This window comes from Charadrius vociferus, unplaced genomic scaffold (assembly GCF_000708025.1).
Source record: "Charadrius vociferus isolate BGI_N301 unplaced genomic scaffold, ASM70802v2 scaffold45, whole genome shotgun sequence".
Classification (NCBI taxonomy): domain Eukaryota; kingdom Metazoa; phylum Chordata; class Aves; order Charadriiformes; family Charadriidae; genus Charadrius; species Charadrius vociferus.
In genome coordinates this window covers 4,346,801-4,368,630 of record NW_009648712.1, presented here as the reverse complement: position 1 = coordinate 4,368,630, position 21,830 = coordinate 4,346,801, and the positions used below count along the sequence as shown (strand labels likewise).

The 21,830-nt window shown below is 39.8% G+C and overlaps 1 protein-coding gene across 1 annotated transcript in view; it reads left to right on the top strand.

The window, feature by feature from the left end:
* Positions 1-21,830, top strand: part of CDH2 (cadherin 2, type 1, N-cadherin (neuronal)) — a 120,419-nt gene that overhangs the window by 3,952 nt on the left and 94,637 nt on the right. Inside the window, exon 2 of the mRNA XM_009886663.1 lies at positions 8,986-9,097. Within this exon, the coding sequence (XP_009884965.1) occupies positions 8,986-9,097 (112 nt within the window). The remainder of the gene's footprint in view (positions 1-8,985; positions 9,098-21,830) is intronic.

The window sequence follows — 21,830 nt, the reverse complement described above, 5'->3', positions numbered from 1 at the left end:
TTTTTTTTCTTAAATCCTTATGTGCTGTTTGTTATGTGATTTCAGTTCTGTTTAGTCTTCCTATCTCAATAAATCTTTAAAGCACGAATTCTGCAGTGAGCTTTCATTCCATCTCTTTTTTTGTTCTTCCCCCCCCACCCCCCTACCCAGTGCAGGTTTGAAATTAAAGCACAAGCTATGAATTAAGGACAGGAACTAGCCGTATTGCTTTTATGTATCACTCAGTGTCACTGGCACGTTACGGTTGGGGAATCCAATTTCCCCCTTGTTTGGGTATCCATTAAATCAGGTTAGGGTTGAGTTTTAATAGTGTGTAACAAAATTGGAACTTGGGTATGAAATCAGATTTATAGACCTGTGCCTGTACAACACTTTCATTTTAAAAGCCTCCCCCCCTTCTTCTTTCATGCATACTGCAAAGAACCATCACAAGCTAGATGCAATGATAACTTTTTTTTCCCCTGTCATCATACCTACTGATTTTAGTTTGTAGAAGGTTATCTGTATCAGGGTCTTCTGAAATGTTGAACCTTTCTACTTACCTTTTTCCTCTCTGCAACATGGGACTAACTACCTTTATTTTCTGGAGTTACTGATCATTTCATTATTCGTCAGTGATGTAGAAAAGCTGTCATTATGGAATTACTTGAAAGATCGTAACTGGAAGCACATTTTAAGACAGATCTGCATGTTTGGGAAATAGGGGGTTAGATTTTTTTGGCAATATCTAAGCAGCCTGAGATGTAAGAGGATGAAAATTGCATGTTATTTTGCTGGTTACCAGATCGGTATGAATCTGGAAGTGTTATGTGAAAAACCTGACAAAAGAGAGGATAAAACGAGTGAGGCTTGCTTTTCTGGCCCAAAGAACAGTTCCAGTTTTTGGAGCTGGGATAACAACAGGATTGAAGAAGCAATGGGAAAGCTGGCACAAGAGTTACATTTACAGGAACAAAACTACTAGTAGTTAGAAATGAACTGGAAAGGGGAGTAGAAATTAAGTGCTCAAAAAGGGATTTGTTGTTTGTTTTTTTTTTTTTAATGTATAAGGTGATTGGATCACTCTGTGGATATTATCTCTTTCTAAATTATAAACTGGTAAACAATAATGCAGTTTTGGAGGCTTTCATGCCTGGGTGACTGCTTTGAATTCGAATTATGATGACAGAGGATGTAAGTTATTACTCTCTGCAGGCAGTTTTGGTCTTATTCCAGGTCTTAGCGAATGTATCCAGGTGATAAAGCTACTACCCTGAATGACATTCCTGTTAAGCTGCCTCCGCTGAGAATCTGGCAATGGCATTTCTTGCCGACTGCACCCCTTTCGTAATCGCCCCCAGTAGTTGTCACTGGCAGAATTGGGGTGAGGAATATTAACATGGTTTTGGGCAGAAGTGGCACAATCTCCTTTTGTGGGTGCATCTTCTGTTTCTTGTAATACACCTGTGTCGTAGATTATTATTATTTTTTTAATCGGTCCATTTTAAGTAGTATAGTAACTACGTGGTTGTATAAGCACAAAAATAAGTTTCAGGGTGTCTCTTTTTAACAAACCAGACTCCAACATCATTAACTCCTTTCAAAGTGAATTGAATGCATTTTATAATGCGTTTCATAAGTCCCAGAACAGGATGGTTACGTGAGTGGCTCAGCCTTTTTGGATGTAGATCTTTCTGTTCTGGTTTTGCTTTGGCTTCAAAGAATCTATCTGAAAAGTTAAATGTGGCAGGATATTGCAGTAAAGAGCTCTCTAATCCTTGTCTGTCTGGTCTAGGTGATAGTGATACCACTGACAAATCCTGAAAATTCAGATAATTGCAGAACTGATAAAAAAAAAATATTAGAAGTATCTCTTTGGATATTGAACTGGAGATATTTTAAAAATTTTGTGAGAAGGCTTTGTTTTTTTTTACAATTGCTTTCTATGTCTGTTATAGGACACACAAGGTTGCTTGAGTTGACTGAATTATTGGAATCGAAGTAATTGGTTGACAAAACAGGAGATAATTTTGTATATTAAACAATATACCTGAGCAGATATGGTGCAAGCTCAGAAATATCTATGCAGCTGATATAACAGAAGGTATATATTCTCTTGTCAATTTATGTATTTTTAATAAACGTTACGTGTTTTCTAGAAAGCCTTCCACTGCTCGCTCTCTTTGTGGGTAGCACTGCTACCTAGGCATGCAGCTTAATGTGCTAGAAAGATGAATGTATAGTTTTTATGATACCAGTTTTTAAAATATTGCCCAAAATGATTGTATTTTTGAACGACATCTGATCAAGAGTGTGTAATTCAAAAACTTCCCATCTATTGTTTTTCTTTTCTGCTCCCAGAAATTGGAGGAAGTCCCAGAAGCATCACTGGAAGAGCCCTGTCATGTCCCATCTTAATTAGTTTCAATTATGCTTTCGTGTCAATAATTTCATTTATTAGTTGGGTTTGTTTAATAACTGAATACTGCAATGCATACGACAATTTAGTTGTGACAGAAGTGCATGTGTATATCTAAAAATAGCTCGAGGAAGTTGTGAGTAAAGATATTTTTACTCAATACAGACAGTCTTGCGTAAGGGACTTTTTGTCATGTGGTAAGGAGCAGGAATTGTTGAATGGCTTTTCTTGCCTGAGTAAGAGGATCATTTACCAGTTAAACTCTCTTGCCCTCTCTCACTGTTATTGTAAATGCTTTTTTAGGTTTTAAAAAAAAATAATTAGAAAACTTGCAACAGTTTTAGTAGTTCACCAGCGCTCTCATTAGGATGAAAATTTTATTTATTTCTAACAATGTACGCATATAAAACATGAGTCTGGTCCCCAAAGGCTGTGCAACCTCTAATTTTCCTTGGTGTTTTAATTTTAAATTGCTTTTTGTTATACAACATTGGAGGAACTTGTAGTGTCCTTACTGAATATCCCGTGTATTTCCACTGATCCAGTGGCACTAGTTGTGCCTAAGATGCAATGAGACGTATCGGGGGTGGAGAGGGATGAAAGCAGAAGGAATACTTAACGTCTTTTGCAATAGCAATGATAATTATAATAGCACCTCTCCTTACCCTACCGCTAAACCGAGGCTCATTGGTTGTCCGAATTAATACTGGCATGTGTAGAGATGAGTCTTTAGAGGAAAAAAAAAGGTGTTGTGTGTTATCTCAGGATGCGTTTATGGGGGGATTTATATTTTGGCAAAGCGTGTTTGTAGTTTGTGAGTGATCTGAGATGGACCTTTTTCACCTGGGTGTCGGGCCGTGCCGCCATTCACCTTGAAAGGTATATAACCAAATCTGCGTGATTCATCATTTGATTTGATCCTGCAGTTCTCACTGAAAGATCACGGGAGCTCCGTCTGAATAAAAAGGGGAAATTAGGCTTTCTATTTTTAAATGGCTTATGAAAACAGATACGGGATCAGCAGCTTCCAAGATGGAAGGTATATTGCTGCCAAATTTTTTCAACGTTTCACTTAAAATATTTGGTTTTAGTCAGTATTCGTGTATTTAATTAAATATCATGTTTCCAAAAGGCGCGTTTATCGTCTCCTCTAGGCACTCCTTGACATATTTAAAAAATATATTTTTACCAACAGACTCCTCTAGGGACTCCTCCATTCCTTATAATTAGCATATAATTATCACCCAGCAGCTGAAGACATAGTTAAAATTTTGTGATCCCCCAAAAGGGTTCTTCCAGATAGGCCTTGCAAGGCCTCCCCCGAAGGTCGGGAAAACACAGCATCCTCCTGTAAGCACGAGCAGCAGTTTTCATGAGTGGAGATGTTCAACATAAGACAATTGTATGGCTGTCATCAAATCAGAGAGGGGAGGTTTCCTCTCTCAAAGAAACAAGGATATATAGTCAAACACAGGGCTGATCTGGGGTTTTGGATTTTATTAATTTTTTTTTTTTAAAAGCAACTTACAAAAAGTCAATTTGCTTTTGTTATTGCAGTTGAAATTTTTCTCTGGTAGGAGACGTGGCTTGTCTGGAGAAGCACATCTCTTGGCAGATGCAGTGCTGCCTGTTCTCCTAGCTGGGGGAAGGGGAAAGTCCAAACCAGCTTATGGCTTTGAGCTACGTGGGATGTACCAAATAAACATCTCCATGTTTAATAAAGCAAATGAACGTTGTCTCTCGGTTGAGGTTAACAGAATAGGCTACAAACACAGTTTGAGAGACTCTACTTTGTAAAGCTGCAGTAACCTGTGGTAACCAGTGGTGGTTTATGGCAACTCGTTTTAAACCAGATGATAGCATAAAAGTTACGGACCCTGTTGTTTTGGGAAGGTGTTAGAGAGCTTTAAGTGTTGGTTTAAGAGCTTGGATTTTCTGATCTGAAATCTCCCGGTTCATGAAGTAGAGCACTAATTAGAAGTGAAGGTGGCATAACGAAAGCCCTTTCTGGTGTAACAGAACGACCTCTGGGAGGAGGTAGCCTGGCACCCACTTTGGAAGCTTTTGGCTTCCAGAACAATTTGAATGAAAGGCACTTTTCTTTTTTTCCGGTAGAAATGCATGGTTGAAAACAAATTGTACTACATTGACTGTGTTTGCTGGAGTACTGAGCACTGTGAGGGTATAAACTCTTGCAGCTCTTCTTTTCAGCGAGTTGGAGATTAAGGAAGAGTTGCTGAACGTTTTCCAGTTTAGCATCTAAAGCATTTCAGAGATGTGTCTATCATCCTGCAGAGTATCTTTCGTATGGTTTATGGTAGTGAGTAAAAGCTCGTCATGAAATAAGACCCACCTTGTACAGCATATCCCACTGGGTCAGATGATGTATGTACACAAAACTAAAAATGGATAGAATGATCCCTAGACTTACCCATGTTGTGACTGAGTATTGGGTACCATCTTGGCCTTTAAATTAATGAGGAAACACCCAGTCTTTAAACAGAGTCACAAATGTTTCTGCGATCTGTGCTTAAGTTGAATGTTACTGTCACAGTTGCAAATTAATGTTGGTTATTAAGGAGGAAATGCTCAAAATACCCCCTTCCTGCTCTGCCATACATATAATTATGTCAGACGTTGCTTTGAGCTTCGCACAATAATGCCCCGTGAGTTGGCTGGACTTGGCAACTAGCAGCTGTACTATGTCCAATTATAACTGTATAGTATGATATTTTCTCTGATGCATACCCCTCCGTTTCTCACTTTACCACCCAGGCTTATTTTCCTATAGGAGTAAGCTACATTGAGCATAAAAGAAAGCAGTGTTTCAAAAACAACTTCCCTTGCACTTTGGTACAATCAATATTAAGAAATCTAATGTTGTAGTACACACAGATGCAAACAGTGGAAAAACAGAGACTTTGATATTTCCGCTTAATAGCTACTAGTGAGCTCCAGTGGTGTACGGTGTATGCAGAGAGAACAAGATCAGCCCTGTTTGAAAGCTGTGCTTAAGAGCGCAGTTCTGCAAATTTAGGATGCATGTTGTGATATGAAATTGCTTCTACAGTTGTGTGGTGAGTTTGCGTTTTTAAATAGGTGTTTCTTTACGGAATTGTATTCTAAATGTGGCTTCTTTTTTAGAAAGCATGGAACTTGGAAAGAGGTATTAGTGCAGAACTGTCAGCTGTAGTGAAGCAATTTATTCTTTCTCAAGTGCCAACGAACCACGTATTTTTGGAAGACATTTAGTGGTGGTTAGAAAAAGATGTAAACGTGAATCCCTTAGAATTACAAAGTTGGGATTTTCAACAGGTTGTTGTTTGTTTAGGGTTTTTTTGGGGTGGGTTTTTTTTTTTGTTTGTTTGTTTTAATTGAGCTGGAACACAACCTTGAAATTAAACCACAGGTTTCTAGATACTCAGATATCTAGATAGGGAACTAAAGTAACTGAAGAGCAGGGTATGAAAACTGCAGGCTTAACTGCCGTAAATATATCAAAATGGCCAGTTCTTTTGGTTGATTGATGAATAACTTTGACAGAGGACTTCTAATTTACATCATGTTGCTTCATAATTGCAGTTTGCCCGTTGCATTTAATCTGAGATCTACAGTACTGGGTTTATATGCGTGATCTGATACCATGTTTGGGTAGGTGTTAGCTCTTTAGCATCTGGAGATAGTAATGCTTGTTACTCATTTTGCAGTTAAAAATGACAAAATAAGCCATAAAGGATGAGGAAAGCAGAATAGTTTTTCAGTAGCAACCCTATTTTGCCTTAGCAAGGTCTGTTAGTACTTGAGGAGAATTTTCCAAGTGCTGAGCTTGTTCAAAGCTCCATTAAGTAGGTTTTATATGGGTACAAGCTAAGGTAATTGCTTTCCATCTTAAAAGATAGTTTTTTAAGTAGTGTCCTTCTGTAGATGAATGTGCGAGTAATATTATCTTATGTTTGAAATAGTCTTGGGAATTGCACTAATCACACAAAATCCTGTAAATTACAATAATGTGCCCCATAATCTTCACTAGCTTTCCCCTTTTGCCCCAGACAAGGGGATAAAAATATTTCAATGTCCTCTTTTGCTTGGAGTTAAAATCATTTAAGTCTTGTAGTACTCTTAGGCTGAACTTGATATGACCCAGTGCGTCTGAAGCTACAACTTCTACTTAATTCAAAACGCTTAACATAGGGCGATTAAGAATTGCTGAAAATTTGAATTCTTCCTTCCCTTGTGTTTTTACTCTCAAACAATCTTTACAAAGGACTGTTTTTGGAGAGCAGAGTACAGTCTTTTGTTTCTGGATAAAATTGATGGCTGCAAATGAAAGAATAAAGAAGGCGCTCTATTCATGTCCCCCAGCCTTTGTTTCAGCGGGCATTGTTTCAGTTTATAAGAGCTGTTTAGTACATATAGATTGCTGGAAAGGCTGAAAGATTCCCAGGCACAGCAGTGCGGGCTTGTTAAAAATCCTGCTATCTCCTCAGCTGCCCACCCAGGACCTTTTTGTTTCAAGGATACCATGAAAGGCTTTTTTTCTTCTTGATCACATTTGCTTTGAGGTCACCTTTTGTACAGTAGTTTAAACAAGTCGTAATATTTTTCTTTCAAATTACAGAAGCCTTATCGAACCTGTGATTTGAGTTCTAAAGCTGAGGAAACTGGCAGTTGGAATTGTAATTACTTTTGATTTACCATCTTTTTATCTTAAAAACTCAACCTGTAAATGGACTCTTGGTGCTTAGCTACAGATCCAAGTTCCAGCTTTGCAGGTAGCAGTCCCCGGGCAGCTTAACTGTTGCTTTGTGTTTGCTTTCTCTTTAGGGTCTCCACATAAACATTTTAAAATACATAAGGAGTTGTATGCAGATGAGATACCTATGTAGTACTTAAGTCAGAATTAAACCCATGTCACACACAGTTTACTTAAACTGGACTGGACACTTGATAATTACCAGTTCTCTTACTGGGTGCTTACCTACGTAGATAGGTTTTTTTTGGGGTGGTTTTTTTTTTTCTTTTTTTGTTAGTGTCAGTGTTGAGCTGCTTAGTTAGGACCATGTTGGTATAAATGCAACACAATGTGTTATGAATCCCTCCTTGTATTAGTTGGTACAGTTATTCTAATAGGGGTTGGCATGCTGAGCTTCACCATGTGTGTTAGTGGAGGGATTAGACTTCCGCCCCATCCCTCTTGCCTGAGGAAACACTTGTGGTTTGAGATGCTCCTGTCCCCCCTCTAATGCCCTGAGGTTACTATGGTGAACGGGTATAACCTCATCTCCTCCTTCTCCATCCTTTCTTTTCTTTTTCCTGTAGTGCTTCCTTTGCCAAGTGTACGCAGACATGCTTACGTGGCCTTGAGTAGGTCTACTTGGTGGAAGCCCATCTGGGAAAGTAAAAAGGAAAATCTAATTTAAGTCTGGATCATATTTAGGTATGATATAGCAGCACAGTTGCTCGTGCTGTCAAAGACCATATATTACATCTGGGCATGCACACGAGTAGGCCTTTAGCTGGCATGTAGGCGCGTTGGAGGTTGTGCGAGGGCTGTTGCGATTTCTAGGATGTATCTCAGCCCAGGCTGGTGTGGGAGCTGAGCTCTCTGCCTTGTGCAACGCGAAAGGGGGTTTGCTATGGATGGTCACTTAGCCACATGTAAGCGGGGCTGTTGTTTTGTGCAGTGCTAAAATGGGACAGAAAGAACCCACTGAAAAGAAATCTTGGTCCTTTGCCACAGAAAATCACATTTTTTTATTTTTTTTTTTTCAATAAGGCAACAAACTGTCCTGGAAATGAGCTTAGCTATCAAAAGTATCTTCTGAACACGGAACACTACCGACCAAGCAAGCTTCCAAATTCTGTATTATATTTCTTAATAAAACGGCATTTATGAAACTCTTTAAGAACGTGATTTGAGGGGAAACTTTCTTAACAAGTGAGAGAACAAACAGTTTCAGTGGCTCCGCTCTTCCCTTGTTGTACAAATTTAATAATGAGCTGCTCTCCTTTTAACTTGAGGTCCCTTTGAAATAGAAGGAGATTGCATTGGAAACATTTGGCTTTATATGGTATCCGTTTGAATGCTAACACAAATATAAGTTCTGCAAAGTTACTGCAAATGTAGCATTTTATCTTAGTTTACTTGTACTGGTGCAACCTCACACAGAAATACTCTAAATAAAGCATTTTAAATCAGCAGTTGAAGTCTTTCCTTTCAAACGTATCTGGCTATGAAAAAGTTGCCGATGGGTTTTGTGCAACATTTATTTCCAGAGGCAGGAATGTTTTTGTTCCCCCTTTGATTCACTTTCATTCTTGATGGCTGGTTTAGTGGAAATGTTCAGTTGTCAGAAGAATCAAGATTGTGTATTATTTAGATCTTACCAGACAAGTGGGATTTGTTTCTTCCATTCCAGTTATCAGAAAGATTAACCCTTTGGCCTCGCCGTCCTAATTGCAGCCGTTCAGAAACAAAGACGCTGCTTGTACGCAACAGCAGCAAAATGGAGTATGTGCCAACTGGAATGTTTCTCTGGTGAATGAGGGTTTGCGAGTATTACATAAATTTTTGTCTTGCATTTCAGGCACCGATAAAAGCAACCTGTGAAGATATGTCATGCAAGACTGGATTTCCTGAAGATGTTCACAGTGCAGTGGTGTCAAGGAGTGTACATGGAGGACAGCCTCTTCTCAATGGTATGGTTAGAAAAGATGGTTTGATTATTTTTTTTTAATTTATTTTTTATTTCCTGTATTCTTAACCATAAGTCACTGTGGAGCGTTTTCATCCTTAAATAGGGCACAGACTCTTGTAGGAAAGAACATCAGCTGCTCTGTGATTATTTTTTGATTACTGTCATAGGACTTGGAAAATCTGTTGGCATTAGTGATAGCACATGCACCTCTGACCATAATTTGAAAATATGGAGCATTGCAAACCTTCCCGTGATTGTCCACTAATTCTCTTTCTCAGCACAACATTCACGCTGGTGTTTCTCACTACCACTGACGATACGTATACCATCAGTCTATACTTAGAGCCCATGTACGAGTGATGAGGAGGTAAAGAAAATTTCCCTTCTGCTTTACATCTCCCATCGAAGTACTGCACTTACACCCAGACCTAGCACTCACATTAATGCAGCGATAGTTATTACTGCTTCTTCCCGGCAACCTGAGAAGACACACCTGTGGAAAGCAAGACACGGGACAGGCGGCAATACGAGAGCGTGGTTGCCCGTGAGCCCTCGGCTGGTGGCCACAGCACTGCGGGCTCTGCGAGGAGCCGTGCCAGGAGAGGCAGGACAGAGCCGGCACTGTCTCTTCCACGGTGTACTGCTCTCTCACCCTGGCACCTACCTGCGTCTGAGTGGCACGGTGCCCAGGACAAGGATGACCCGCTCCTGAGCTCACGGCGTTGTCAGCAAGTGCAAGCCCTTGCCTCCGCCAGGGATGCGCTGCAGTCAGTACAGCTGCCCGCGGGTCATCCAGGTTGGGAATTTGGTTCGCTGCTCTTCTTGTGTCTCTATTTTTCAGGGATAGAGTAGTCATCTGTAGGACGCAGAGGCACACGCTGTGAATCTCTCCCAGATTTCCCAAGGAGTTAAGTTTCAGTGTACAAGTTTGTGGAAGTAGAACATTTTAGAAAACGTGCATTAATTTGGCTGTTTTCTAAACTGCTAACATAATATTTTTTTTTTCCATCTAATTTGGAAATTGTGGAACTGACTAAGAACATCAGTTTCAGACTTTCAAATAAGGACTAATTTAATTTAATTTGTTGTTTCTTTCACATATAAATACGGTTACACAGATCAAGACATTTAAATGAAAAAAATTCTAATGAGTCTGCAAAACAAATGAAGTGAAAGCTGTAGTCTTGATTTTACATGCTGTATGTAGTAGTCTCTCTTCTTAATTATATTTTTAAAGACCTGTTTTGTGCTTTTTTTAAAAGCATAATGGAAACTTGAATGCAGGATGAATTGATTAGCTTTAGTGTATTTAAACTTGAGTTATTAAAGCTTTTTCTGTTCAGTTTCAAGGAAGTATATTCTACCACCACAGACTTTTCTTTCGTTAAAGGATAGCTTAGAAATTAATGTATTAAAGTAAATGTTCTGCCAATTGAGAAAATAATGAAGAGGAAAGAGAATTTTCCTTGCTTTCCCACCAAATGGGAGTTAATAGATGACTCAACAGTAGACTGCTGCAATAGCCATTGGCACCGAGAACTCATTTGGTAGGTGACGCACAAACCTGGAGAGAGGGGCAGAAACATGGACAGAGGGCACAGTGGGCAAGTGATTTCCGAAGGTGGCACCTTGAAACCACCAGATGTTTGTTACTGCTTAATTGTCATGCCATCAGTTCATTGTAGGATGGAGATCGCATGAGCTTTGAGATCTACCCTGGCCTGGGAAAGTTCTCTTCATGGAATCTAGACCTTTTCTGCAATTTGTCCCCCCCCTTTTTTTTTTTTTTTTTTTTTACTCATCACATCCGCACAGTCCCTTCCCTTGCTTCTCAGAAGTGAGTGAAGCATGACTGTCGGTTTGTCCTTGAATGGTATTAAAACGCGTAGCATTTTAGGGAAGTAGGAATTGGAAAAACGGTACAAGGCGTACAGTATGTATCACATCATATCAGCTGGTTGAAAAATGACCTGGGGGAGTTTGTTTCCTACCACTGTTTTCTCAGTTGAATTACTGCAATGGTTAATTCTTTTGAAAATTCTGACATGCTTAAAAGCATATAATTTGCTGGTTACACATAAACATACAGTCCGTCATTGCATAGCTTTGACTTAAATTTAATTACACTGTCATTTTGAAATACTATTGTTGTCAAAAGCCTATTTTCTGGTTATTAAACTAGATTTGGATGACGCTGCAAGTTGAGTATAGTTGTGTGACATTTGCTTCTTGGGGATCACCATGGGCCTGATTCTGATCTCAGTTGCCTCGCCTGTCTAACTGCATGCTTACACTGGTATGAATGCAGAAGTGAGGCACATAACTGCAGGCTTTCTATATGGTTCAGAAGTGAAAGCTTTAATTTTCTTTGATTTTGTGCATTGATACCACAAGCACAGAGGCTTTATGGCCCCTTTCAGCCAGCTGCAGAATAATTTGAACCTGGCGTGATGCTTTTTACAATTCTGACCAACAAAATGCCCATATGTTTGTTATCTGTCTCGTTCATTTGTGTTTATCTTGCACAGTGGGGGAAAAGCCTCTAGTAAGGTCTTCAGTTTCCATCTTACTTGCCAAAACTTAAATAAAATTAGAGTTTATCATATAACTTGTTGATCTGTGCCTTTTGGTTGTTACAGTAACACAGGATATCTGTTTTTCAATGTATTATTATGAGAAAAACTTTATTTGAGGATGGGACAGGGTTCCACCATGCACTACAGGATACTCATGTTCTGGAGATGTTTCTGTATTCAGGTGGTGCTTGTTTTTGAGGGAGGGTCGAACTTGTTCCTATTACATAAGAAGAAAAAAAAGTCTTTATAATTGATAATGGCTTTGTCTTTTCATTCATGTCGCTAAGATAATATGCCAGCTTCTACTAAATCTCCTGTGCATGAGGGCATGAGAGGCCACTACATGTTCAGTTGTCACAATACGTGAAAAATTGGTGGAGCAATACATTCAGAATAACATGAATAAGAAAAGGGGGAAAAAAACCTTCACATTTAGTAATGTGGGTAGAGGGATGGAAAAAGAAAGATAACTGCCCTTGGTTTCAGGATGAGGAAATGGGGACTGTCTTGCAGAGGAGAGATGCAGTTAGTTGTGAAGAAGTTGAAAACCACTCCTTTAATAGGTCTTGACTGAACTGTGTAGGAGGTAGCCTGCAGTATGGGCTATGTCCTGTTGCCTCCTTCTGGCATAGTGTCACTGGTGTCCTGTGCTCCCCTCTTCCCTGGTACAAACTTGACCAGTTACATACAGCCTTGGAGACTCTTCAAAGCTGGTGTCTTACGCTTTGTCTTGCACAGTCTGACTTCACGATGCAGTACGCTCAGGTCACTGGGCACATGTAAGCTAAGTACTGTGGGTCTAAATTTGAATTTATTTATAATGTTTTATGTATTGTTCCACTTGGTACCAGTCACTTCAGTGAAATGATGGTGATTTTTACCAAGCAGCTAGGTGAGCTCAGAACTACTATGTTCATTTCTGTAAAGGGAGGAAAAAGAAAATTAAAAGAAACTTCGTGCATCTCTAAAAAGTGTCTTACTGATAAAACCATGGAGTTATTTGGGCCTCTACATCCTTTAGAATTTAATGCAATTTTAAGTATTTTAGCACTAAATGTTCCAACATTTAAAAAAAAAAATAATTAATATGCAAATAACTCATCAGCCATTACCTGGTAGAAGTAGATATCTAACCCAATTTTATGGGCACAATACTTCTGAATTGTTTCTGTAAATAAAATATGATTACTGTCTGGAGGACCATACATGAGATGTTGTATTTGGAGAAGAAAAGGTTAAGTTAGAGGGAGTTATGTTTAATATATTAAATGCCCTTGCTTGTGCTGGTTTTATTGCCGTTTCGTAGTTCATCCAGGAAGAGTACTTCTGGCAGTTTGACATGCATGCCCAGCCTCTTTATCTAATCTTTGTTCCATGTCCTGAAAATTTTGAGATACAAATACTGCATTTCTACTAAAATTATTCACCTGGGAAGGTTACTTGAATAGTTGTTTATAGAATCATATCTTGAAGTTAGAGATTCTTACTCCGATAGCTTATTTTAGTGCTTTCTTATCTTTCAAAGACTTTATTTTAACATTGTCTGTCCTGTTACTAAATGCATTATTTTTGTTCTCTGCTAAGCAAATTCATTGTCTAGACAAGACTCTTAAATGTATCCTTTTGAGTGTTGTGTAGCTAAAAAATATTTCTAAGCTTTTTGAGTTGCCCAGTGATAAGGAAAAAAAAAATGTTTTGGTGTTGATCACCGAGATAAGCAGTGATTATGGATGAGTAACAGCGCAGTTTCATGAGCCATTTAAGCCGGAGCGAGCCGACAGCGTTGCCAAAAGAGGCATGGTTACACCATCCCTTCTCTTTGAGCCTGGTACCAAGTGCTCACGAAACCATAAAATGAACAGGGCTAACCAATTTATCTGGGGTAAAACTCACACTCCTACTCCTTAGGTTTTTGCTGAAAGATTTTGTATGCTTAAACAGAGCCGTGGTGTCCCTGCTGCCTTTTCTCTTCTAGCAATGAAATGCTTAGAAAACAGTATTTGTTTTGATGCTTTCAAACCGAGTGACAAAACTTGATTTTGGGATTCCCACTGACTTATTTTGTAGTTTACCATTGGAAATATCAGTTGGTCCGAAATAATCCAGAAACGCGTTGCTGGGAATGTGGTACTTGGGAATTGCCTGACGTTTAAAAGTAACTAATGTTTTCCATGAGGTAGTGGAGGTTACGTGGGTGCTGCCTGTCCCAGGTGAAGCCTCTCGGTTCTTTTTTTGCTGCTAGTGGTGCTTTACCATTCTATGTATAAAAATGCCCATTGTCAGCTAAGAATAAAATTCCTTTTAAAGAAGTCCTCATGCTTAAAACTGAAGTCAGCAACATATTTTTCAAGGTTTATGTCTCATTCCTTTCTATAAACATCTCTTATATGATTGTATTCTTACTGTGGTAGCATGCACTGGGGGCTTTGATATTCCAGTGCACATTAACAGTAGAGCTAGGGGAAGTATTTTTAGCAGAATCATATTTTCCAAGAGGGAAATTAGTCTTCCCCCCCCCGCAAAAAAAAAAAAAAAAAAAAAATTTAGACTTTCTTCTCCCCACCCCCCTGAAAAAATGAAAATGGTAACCACTTTGTTTGAAGTCTCCTTGCTTTAAGCAAAAAGACAAGTTGACAAGTTCCTTCCAGGCAGACAGCCAAAGAATCTCAGATGGATGGGGTCTCTCTATGAGCTGCTGGCAAGCTGGGAAAAAATGTTTCAATTCTTCCCAAATGTATTTCTCTTCTGAAATTCTCTTTCTGTACTCTCCCTGCCCCCCTCCAAGAGAAATTAAAAACCCCCAAACACCATCCTTCTAGTTATTCTTTTAAGCCTTAGTGGGAGTGAGATTTTTTGCTTTGCTTTGTTTTGTTTTGTTTTTTCAGAAGCTTATGTTGGGCATATATTTATTTTTTCTTCTAGTCCTGCTTAACATTTAGTAGGTTTAGTTTTGCCCTCTTCCATGTGAAGCAGAGTAAATTTTAATGCCCTTACTTGGTGATGCTGTGCTTTGTTGATTTATTCTGTGTTACAGTTGTGTTCCGATTCTCAGTCTCTTGCCTTTTTAATCCTTTTCCTCTTCTTTTCTCAAACAGCTTTCCTTTTTGTCCTCTTTCCATACCCCACAGCATCCTAAATTCTCCTGTGTCAGTATTGAGCTCACTATCCTGGATTGGAAGAGCTTCCTCTGTTTGCTTTAACTACACTCGCACAGTGCCTGTTTTATGATGCCTGTTGTCTATTCACGTACCAAGCCCTTAATGTATTCTCAGATACTTGTCCCCTGAAAATCAGAGCTTTCTTTTGCTGAAGCAATAGATTGCTTTTCTTGAGATGTAGTTCCCTTACTGCCTTTTCCCCACTCCTTCGTTAAACATAGAATATATCTTAGAGTATACATAACATATGTTCACCTTACTGAACAGTGGTAAAATATCTGTTTGAATGGTGACTCCTTTTTTTCTGGCTTTGATTTCTGTGAAGTTCTACATGTGATTTGTATGTGATACCCAATTTGACTCTTTCGTATTAAGCTACTGATTAACATTGGTATTTTCTCATTGCAAGCTTGTATGTAGAACTTTACATATATATAAACAGGGAATAAATGTAAATAATGAAATTCAGGGATGTTTTGGATGTGTGCAAAGCCCAAACATTTCTGAAATGTAACTCCGTTATCCCTCGGTGGATGCTAAAGCGGTTAGGGAATTGCAATATTTGGATCAATTTGTGTCCCCAGTATCAAAGAATTTATCACTTGGGTTCTAGATAAGTCATTCTGAAAAAAACCCCAACCTTATAAATACGTACTAAACAAAATGTTTTCTTTCTATGGAATATTTGGATTAGAGGTGGAAATACATTTTGTGATTAAAATCCTAAATGTACTATTCTGTCCACTTTTTCCAGAGAAGAAACTTGACTCACCCTTATTCTCTGCAAAAGGAACACTGCTTCTATTTCCAGCGTAGACTCTTGATAAACTACATCTTGATAAAGAGAAAAATACACTTAGAGAGAAATTATAGAAATCCTGAATGGTTGCAGTGTTCTGGGATGTGTAAATTACTATCTTAGTTAATTAGTCCAGCTCTGATAGTCATTTCTGTTTATGGTGCATTTACTTGGAATGCACTGAATTAATTAGCACTTATTCCATTTTCCTATGTTCAGCTGGTTACTTATGAGGATCTCTGATGTAGTGTCCTCTCTGTGTGCAGAAATATGAATTATCAGAGCTGAGTTGTTGGCTGCCCCAGTAAGCTCTGGGCATGGCTCAACGGGAAATGGCAAAGAAGATGTTTGTTTCTGCCCCTGAAGCCAAGTCTAGCTTTATACTGTTTCTAACACCATTTAGTGTAGCCTTAGCTCAGTTTTAAACGATGCCATCTGGCCTTGATTCCCAAGGGGACATTATTTCTCTTGGAATCGGTATCGTTAGAGCCTTCTCCAAGGCTGACCCGTGCTCTAGGGGAGGCTGGGAGGAATGGCCGTTGCAGAGCTGGGCAGAAACCCTCCCCAGCAGACAAAGGTGCCCTTAAGTATGGGAGATCTATTCAGTGATAGAATAAAAGTTGCTGTTCCTTGCAACAGCTGCATTAAAAAGCATACATTTATTTATTTATGTGGGTAGATCAGTATATGGAATACATGAAGCAAAAATTCAGGTGAGGCCATCTGTGACAGAGTAGTGTGAGATACGTGGTATCTATAATTATGCGTTCAAATTCTTGCTTAAGACTACATCTTTTCTTGACTAGCAGTCCGGAAGACAAATTTACTAGAGCATCCTATTGAACCGATACTATAGGAAAATGCCCTTTACTGCAGAACATATTACCATACTAAACAGAGATAAATTCCAGTAGTATTTAAACACTTAATGACTACATTAAATCAAATACTACTGTGTTGAAGATTTGGATGTCAATCAACAAATTCAAGTACAGTTTGAACTGCTCTGATTTGAGTTGAATGCAGTGAGGCAGATTCATTGCTTTTGGTTGAACTTGTGACGCTCAACATGGGGGCGTTTTTTAATCTGGAAATGATAACTTTTGGAAGAGTTCACTTCCAAACTTTCAGAGCATGTGCTAGTCATCAGAGTCAGCCCCACTGAAGGTGGGAGGGGCAGAAGAAAGGTACAAGAGAACAGCATCAGATTTTGGATGAAAGGGAAATTACTAGAGTTGCTATTATCTTTTAATTAGGCTGTAGAAAGAGTAACTGGCCTTTGGTACCCTTTAAATCCTTCCAGTTTAACACAATGCAGATGGTTTTCCACTGCTCTCGTATACCCCAGCTGGGTAATTTGTCCACGAGAGGGCAAGGAGAATAATGTTGGGGAATGAGTGGGGTGAAATTCTGGAGTGGAGAATGGGACTGAGGCTGGGGAAAGGATGGCAGCAGAAGAATCTGCGTGCTGAAGGATGCTGGAATGGGTGGAGAAATGAATAGATACCCTGGTGTAGTTCAAGGGGGAAAGGAAAGCACAGGTTCCCCACAACTTGAGAAAGAACAGAGGGACTTGGCATTGTTCGAAAGAAGATAGCAGAAGCAACTTAAGGTAGGAAGGAACATATCTTGGAGTACTTTCAGATTTCGTCATGACATCCAGTTTAAGCTAGTCATGGGCATCTGGTACCTGTCCTGAAGCAAATGCCAAGGACCCTGTGAAGCTCACCAAAGTGAATTAACTGAGTAGATAGCAGAGAAAATTTTCTAGGAGAAACTGCTAGGCCTTTTTGACATCAGAATGACAATGGAATGCCCACATCTCCCATTTTTTTGCAATTTATACTAACGTCAAGAAACTTAGTTATCTGAGTATTCAGCCAAGATCAGAATATGCCCAAGGAAGAGCCTTTTGAAGATAAGCTGATCTTATAGCCGGGGTATGAGTTTCACTAAAGAAGTACCTATAGCTGCACATCATATGGTTCTGGAGGCACCATTGGGTTTGAGCACTGAGAGTCCATCAGTGTCTAGAGTGGTCTTGAAACCCACTGCTGCTTCTTGCTACAGATGAATTGGTACCAGTATTGTTTTTTCTTCATTGCTTCTTACCGTGATTATAGATGTGCAGTGCAATCGCACGTGAAAATACCAGTCTAAAGTAAAGCTAGGAGAGGAAATACCAAAAATGCAACTTTCTTTATGCAAGTTATAAATACAGCACGGTGATGTGGCTGCAGGATCAGTGAGTTAGATCAGCAAACTGATCTGTCACAAAATTACTGCTACTTTTTGTGGTGGCCTAGTTCTCCCCTGGATCGGCTTGCTTTGTTGATTTACTGGGACCTGTTGTGGAAAAGGAGATGTGTTAATGAGGAAAGGTGTGTGTTTGGGGTAATGAGAGAAAAGGAGGTCATAGCTGAATAAGACTCCACTGTTTTGGATTCTCTGTTAGGTTTTGTTTTGGTGTTTGGGTTTTTTTTGTGGTGTGTTTGTTTTTGGTGGTTTTTTTTTTCTTTACTTTTCTCCCCGCAGTGGAACCAGGAGCTTTCTTCCTGCTGTTTTAATTTTTCCCAGGATTGGGCAGCTGAGGATGAGCTCCCTGCCCATCCCTCGCTGCCTGCTGCATCCCAGCCCCGTCCAGGCGTAGCGGCGAATTGCGCCGGCAGTTCTTAGCTGGGTTGCAGATGACAGCGAGCAATCCCATTAACCCGCCAGCCCGGCTGCAGATAATCCCGGAGAACCAGGGCACCCAGCACTGCCCACGGCTGCCGCCTCCCTGCCGCCTCTGCCTGCCGGTGGGCAGCGATGCTCCAGGCAGAGGAGCAGCACAGCACAGCTCCGGTGCATCTCCTCCTTCTCTGAGCTACCCGCAGAGCTTCAGAAACTGGCCCAATTTGAATTTTTCCTCTTCCCTTTTACTGCCTGCCGTGTTTTGGCAGACCTGTGAGCAGCGGCAGATATTATAACCCTGTCTGCTCGCCCGCAGCAGCAGGCTCTTGCTTGTGCACTGGGCTGCCTTTTAAGCAGTAGGTTTTGTTTGGTTTTGAAAGTTAATGGCACATGCCTCTCAGGTTGTAGAGAAGAGGACTTATTTAAGAGACCCTCTGCGAGTTCCAGTTTAACATTCTCTTAAATAGGAAAGTTACGAATCCCTAAAAGCATAATTTGTAACATAAAAGCTATCAAAATAGCAGTGCAATCTGTTAAAGTGTTTAAAAATTTGATTCTCTGCAGTTTAAAATGTGAAATAAATGTACACTAATTGTTTTGAATGGAGATGAAGATGGTGTTTGAAGCCAGTCTTTAAAGGAATTAGTGAGATAGCACTGCAGTTAATGGTGGAGCACTATTTTTCTGTAATGGGCTCAGCAATGTTCTCTAATTAGCTTGCAAATTGATATTCAAATACAAGTAAACTGGCAATCAAATACAAGCAAAACATCTATGTAAATAGACTTTGGTTTCTGCATTTAGCATACCTGTATCAAAATTATGTGTGGGTGTAGGGTAAGCTCTCAGTTGTTTTCAGCATGGAGCTTTTATTAATGGTGGCTCACTGGTTACATTAGGTCAATATTTTGGTTCAAGCACATGAAAAGGGGAAAAAAAGATCCTATTTCTTCCACAAGTGAGTGGCTTAAACATTAGTAACATAATACTGAGCGTGCATGAGGTTTTTCTTGTCCTTGTTTCTTTCAGGTTTTGTCAACTAGTTGTGCGCATAGCATTTGATGCATAGCTGAGTCAGTGGAAATAATTCTGTTGACTTTCCTGGATTTGGATCATGTTCGTTATTAAAATTATTGCTGTATGGGATAGCCATTTAACTTTCAAGCCTTGTGCCAGAAACTGGATGCATAAAATATTGTTGGTATTTGTGTTGTAGGGTTTGCTGCTGCATAGAGAGCAGGCTCTTAAACTTGAATTTAATTTAATGCCTGGCTTAAGTACTTTGTAAACTTTTTCTACAAAGAGAACCATACAACAAAGTGGTGCTTAAGGACTGTTGTGGGGTAAGGTAAATAAAGATCATACATTTAAAATTTGGATTTCAGGGTCTTTTTAAACTCTTTAATCTAGAAAACATCTCTCAGTCATTGACACACTGATAACTTGCTAACTACCCTCTGTAAGCATATTGTTTGTTGACAGATGGAAGTGTGATGATATCAGTGGGTCAACTGTTTTATCATCCCCACATATTCCTTCCATCAGCTGTCCATGGTGTTTGTTGTTCAGCATCATCTTTTATGCTAAAAGTTCTTTGGAACGTACTTCCCTAAATCAAATTCTTATCAATGTATTCATTAAATCAAATTATTGTTTGCGTAGATTTAGCTTTCAGTGCTGGTTATTGTCCGAGTTCTTCAAGGGGAAAAAACCCAAATGAAACCAAACCCCCCCAAAACTTCAGAGTTTTCTGTAAAGCAGCTAGGATACTTTTTACACCATAGAAATAATATGTCAGTGAAAAGTCCTTGGCTTTCTAATTCAGTATGTGCTTTTCTGTTCAAATAACTGCAATTTTCCCTGTACAGTGCTTTAATGCGTGTTTGTGCTTTTATAAAAAATTGATTAATGCGCTTCTCAGGGGATGGCTAATGGGGGAGTGTAGGTCCCTTGGAGGTCACAGGTTCAGATCCAGCCTGTCATCTGCACCCAGTAGCCACGAACTGATAGCCGCCTGGTAGGTTATGCAAAGAGAGCCTTGTTTTCTTCTGAAGGAGTTTATGTTGAAAAGGTACTCATCACATAAGAGCAGAAACACTGCTGAAATTAGTGGAAACTGGGGCAGCAGATGCAGGCAGGGAGCGTTCGTGTGTATGAAGGTAGCTGGAGAAGGTCAGTATCACAGTGCTTTCCAGACTGTCTAGAAGGGCGAAGCAATGAAATGGAGTGTAATTTTAACCTGTTGGAGCGCATTTGTGCGGAGCTGAGATATATTGGGGCAGGAGTTTTAACAGCTTGCAGCAAAAAGCACGTCTAGCGTTTCAGGTGTCGGAGGTGGTCCCTATGGCATTGCAACTTAAAAAACAACCAACCAACCAACAACAAAAAACCCCCTCTCCTCCCTATGCTGCATGTCACTATTGGCACTTTTGACCATCAAGTCTCACTTAACTAAAAGCTTGTCATTATGCTTGTGTGCAAATTTAATATTTTAGAATGATGTGTGTCATTATTTATAAAAATGGACCATTTTCTCCTCAATGAAGGTGATTTTATCAGTTGTTACAGCTGCAAATGATCTGCTAGTTCCTTCTGATTCTTGCAACAAAGGCTCTGTAATTTACAGACCTGAACAACAACAACAAAAAAAATCAAAAAGCCAAAGTGGTCACTGAAATGAAAGATTTTGTTAGCCTTCGGTGAGTTTGTTATTTAAAGGAAGCAAAGCCTGCAAAGGCACAGGTGCGCATGGCTTTAGGACCCCATTTTCTAAGAGATAAACGTGTCGTGTGACCCCAGCAAAGCTGTGCATGGTTTCTGCGGTCTGCTGGGCAGGTCGTAGCGCAGGGATGAAGCTTGGCTTAAGGTGGCCACTGTCTCTTGAGTTTGTGAGTTTTGTATTCCAACTGATTACAAATTAAAAGGAAAGTTACGGAGTGATAGTAATACTGAGTTGTGTGTTCCTCTTGAAAAACAATAAAAGTGCACAAAGAGGCTTCGTAATCTTTGAAGCCCCTTTTATCATCCAGGGCATCGATAATAGACTGAAGAAGTAAGCTCTGAACGTTTGTAGCTGTAAATAACTTACCACCTTTCACATGGTACTTAAACTTTTTGTAGAGGAACCAAATAAGATCTTGGAAAAAGCTGTTTTTGAAGGCTGCCTGCTGTCTGCTGGAGGGTGGCTGTGTGGTTTGCGTGTTGCATACCGTAGAAGAATGCTCTGCCTGGGCCCGCTTGCGGGGGGGAGAATGTGTTGTGTTGCTTGTCTTGCTGAGCGATCCACAGCTGCGCACCACGCGTGGCCTCGCAAGCAGCGCGGGGCTTAGCTGGAGCCGATCGATGGATGCGAGCCCCTTTGTTTGGTAGATCAATACGCTGTAATGAACTCCGTGCTCCAGTTCCCTGGTAAGGATCACCAGGGGGGATAGGAAGGTGCCTGTTTTTCTGGAAGGAATCAAAATGAAAATTATGGTTGAAGATTACTATTTTTTTTTTTTTTCCTTCTCTCATGTAGGAATTGAATAA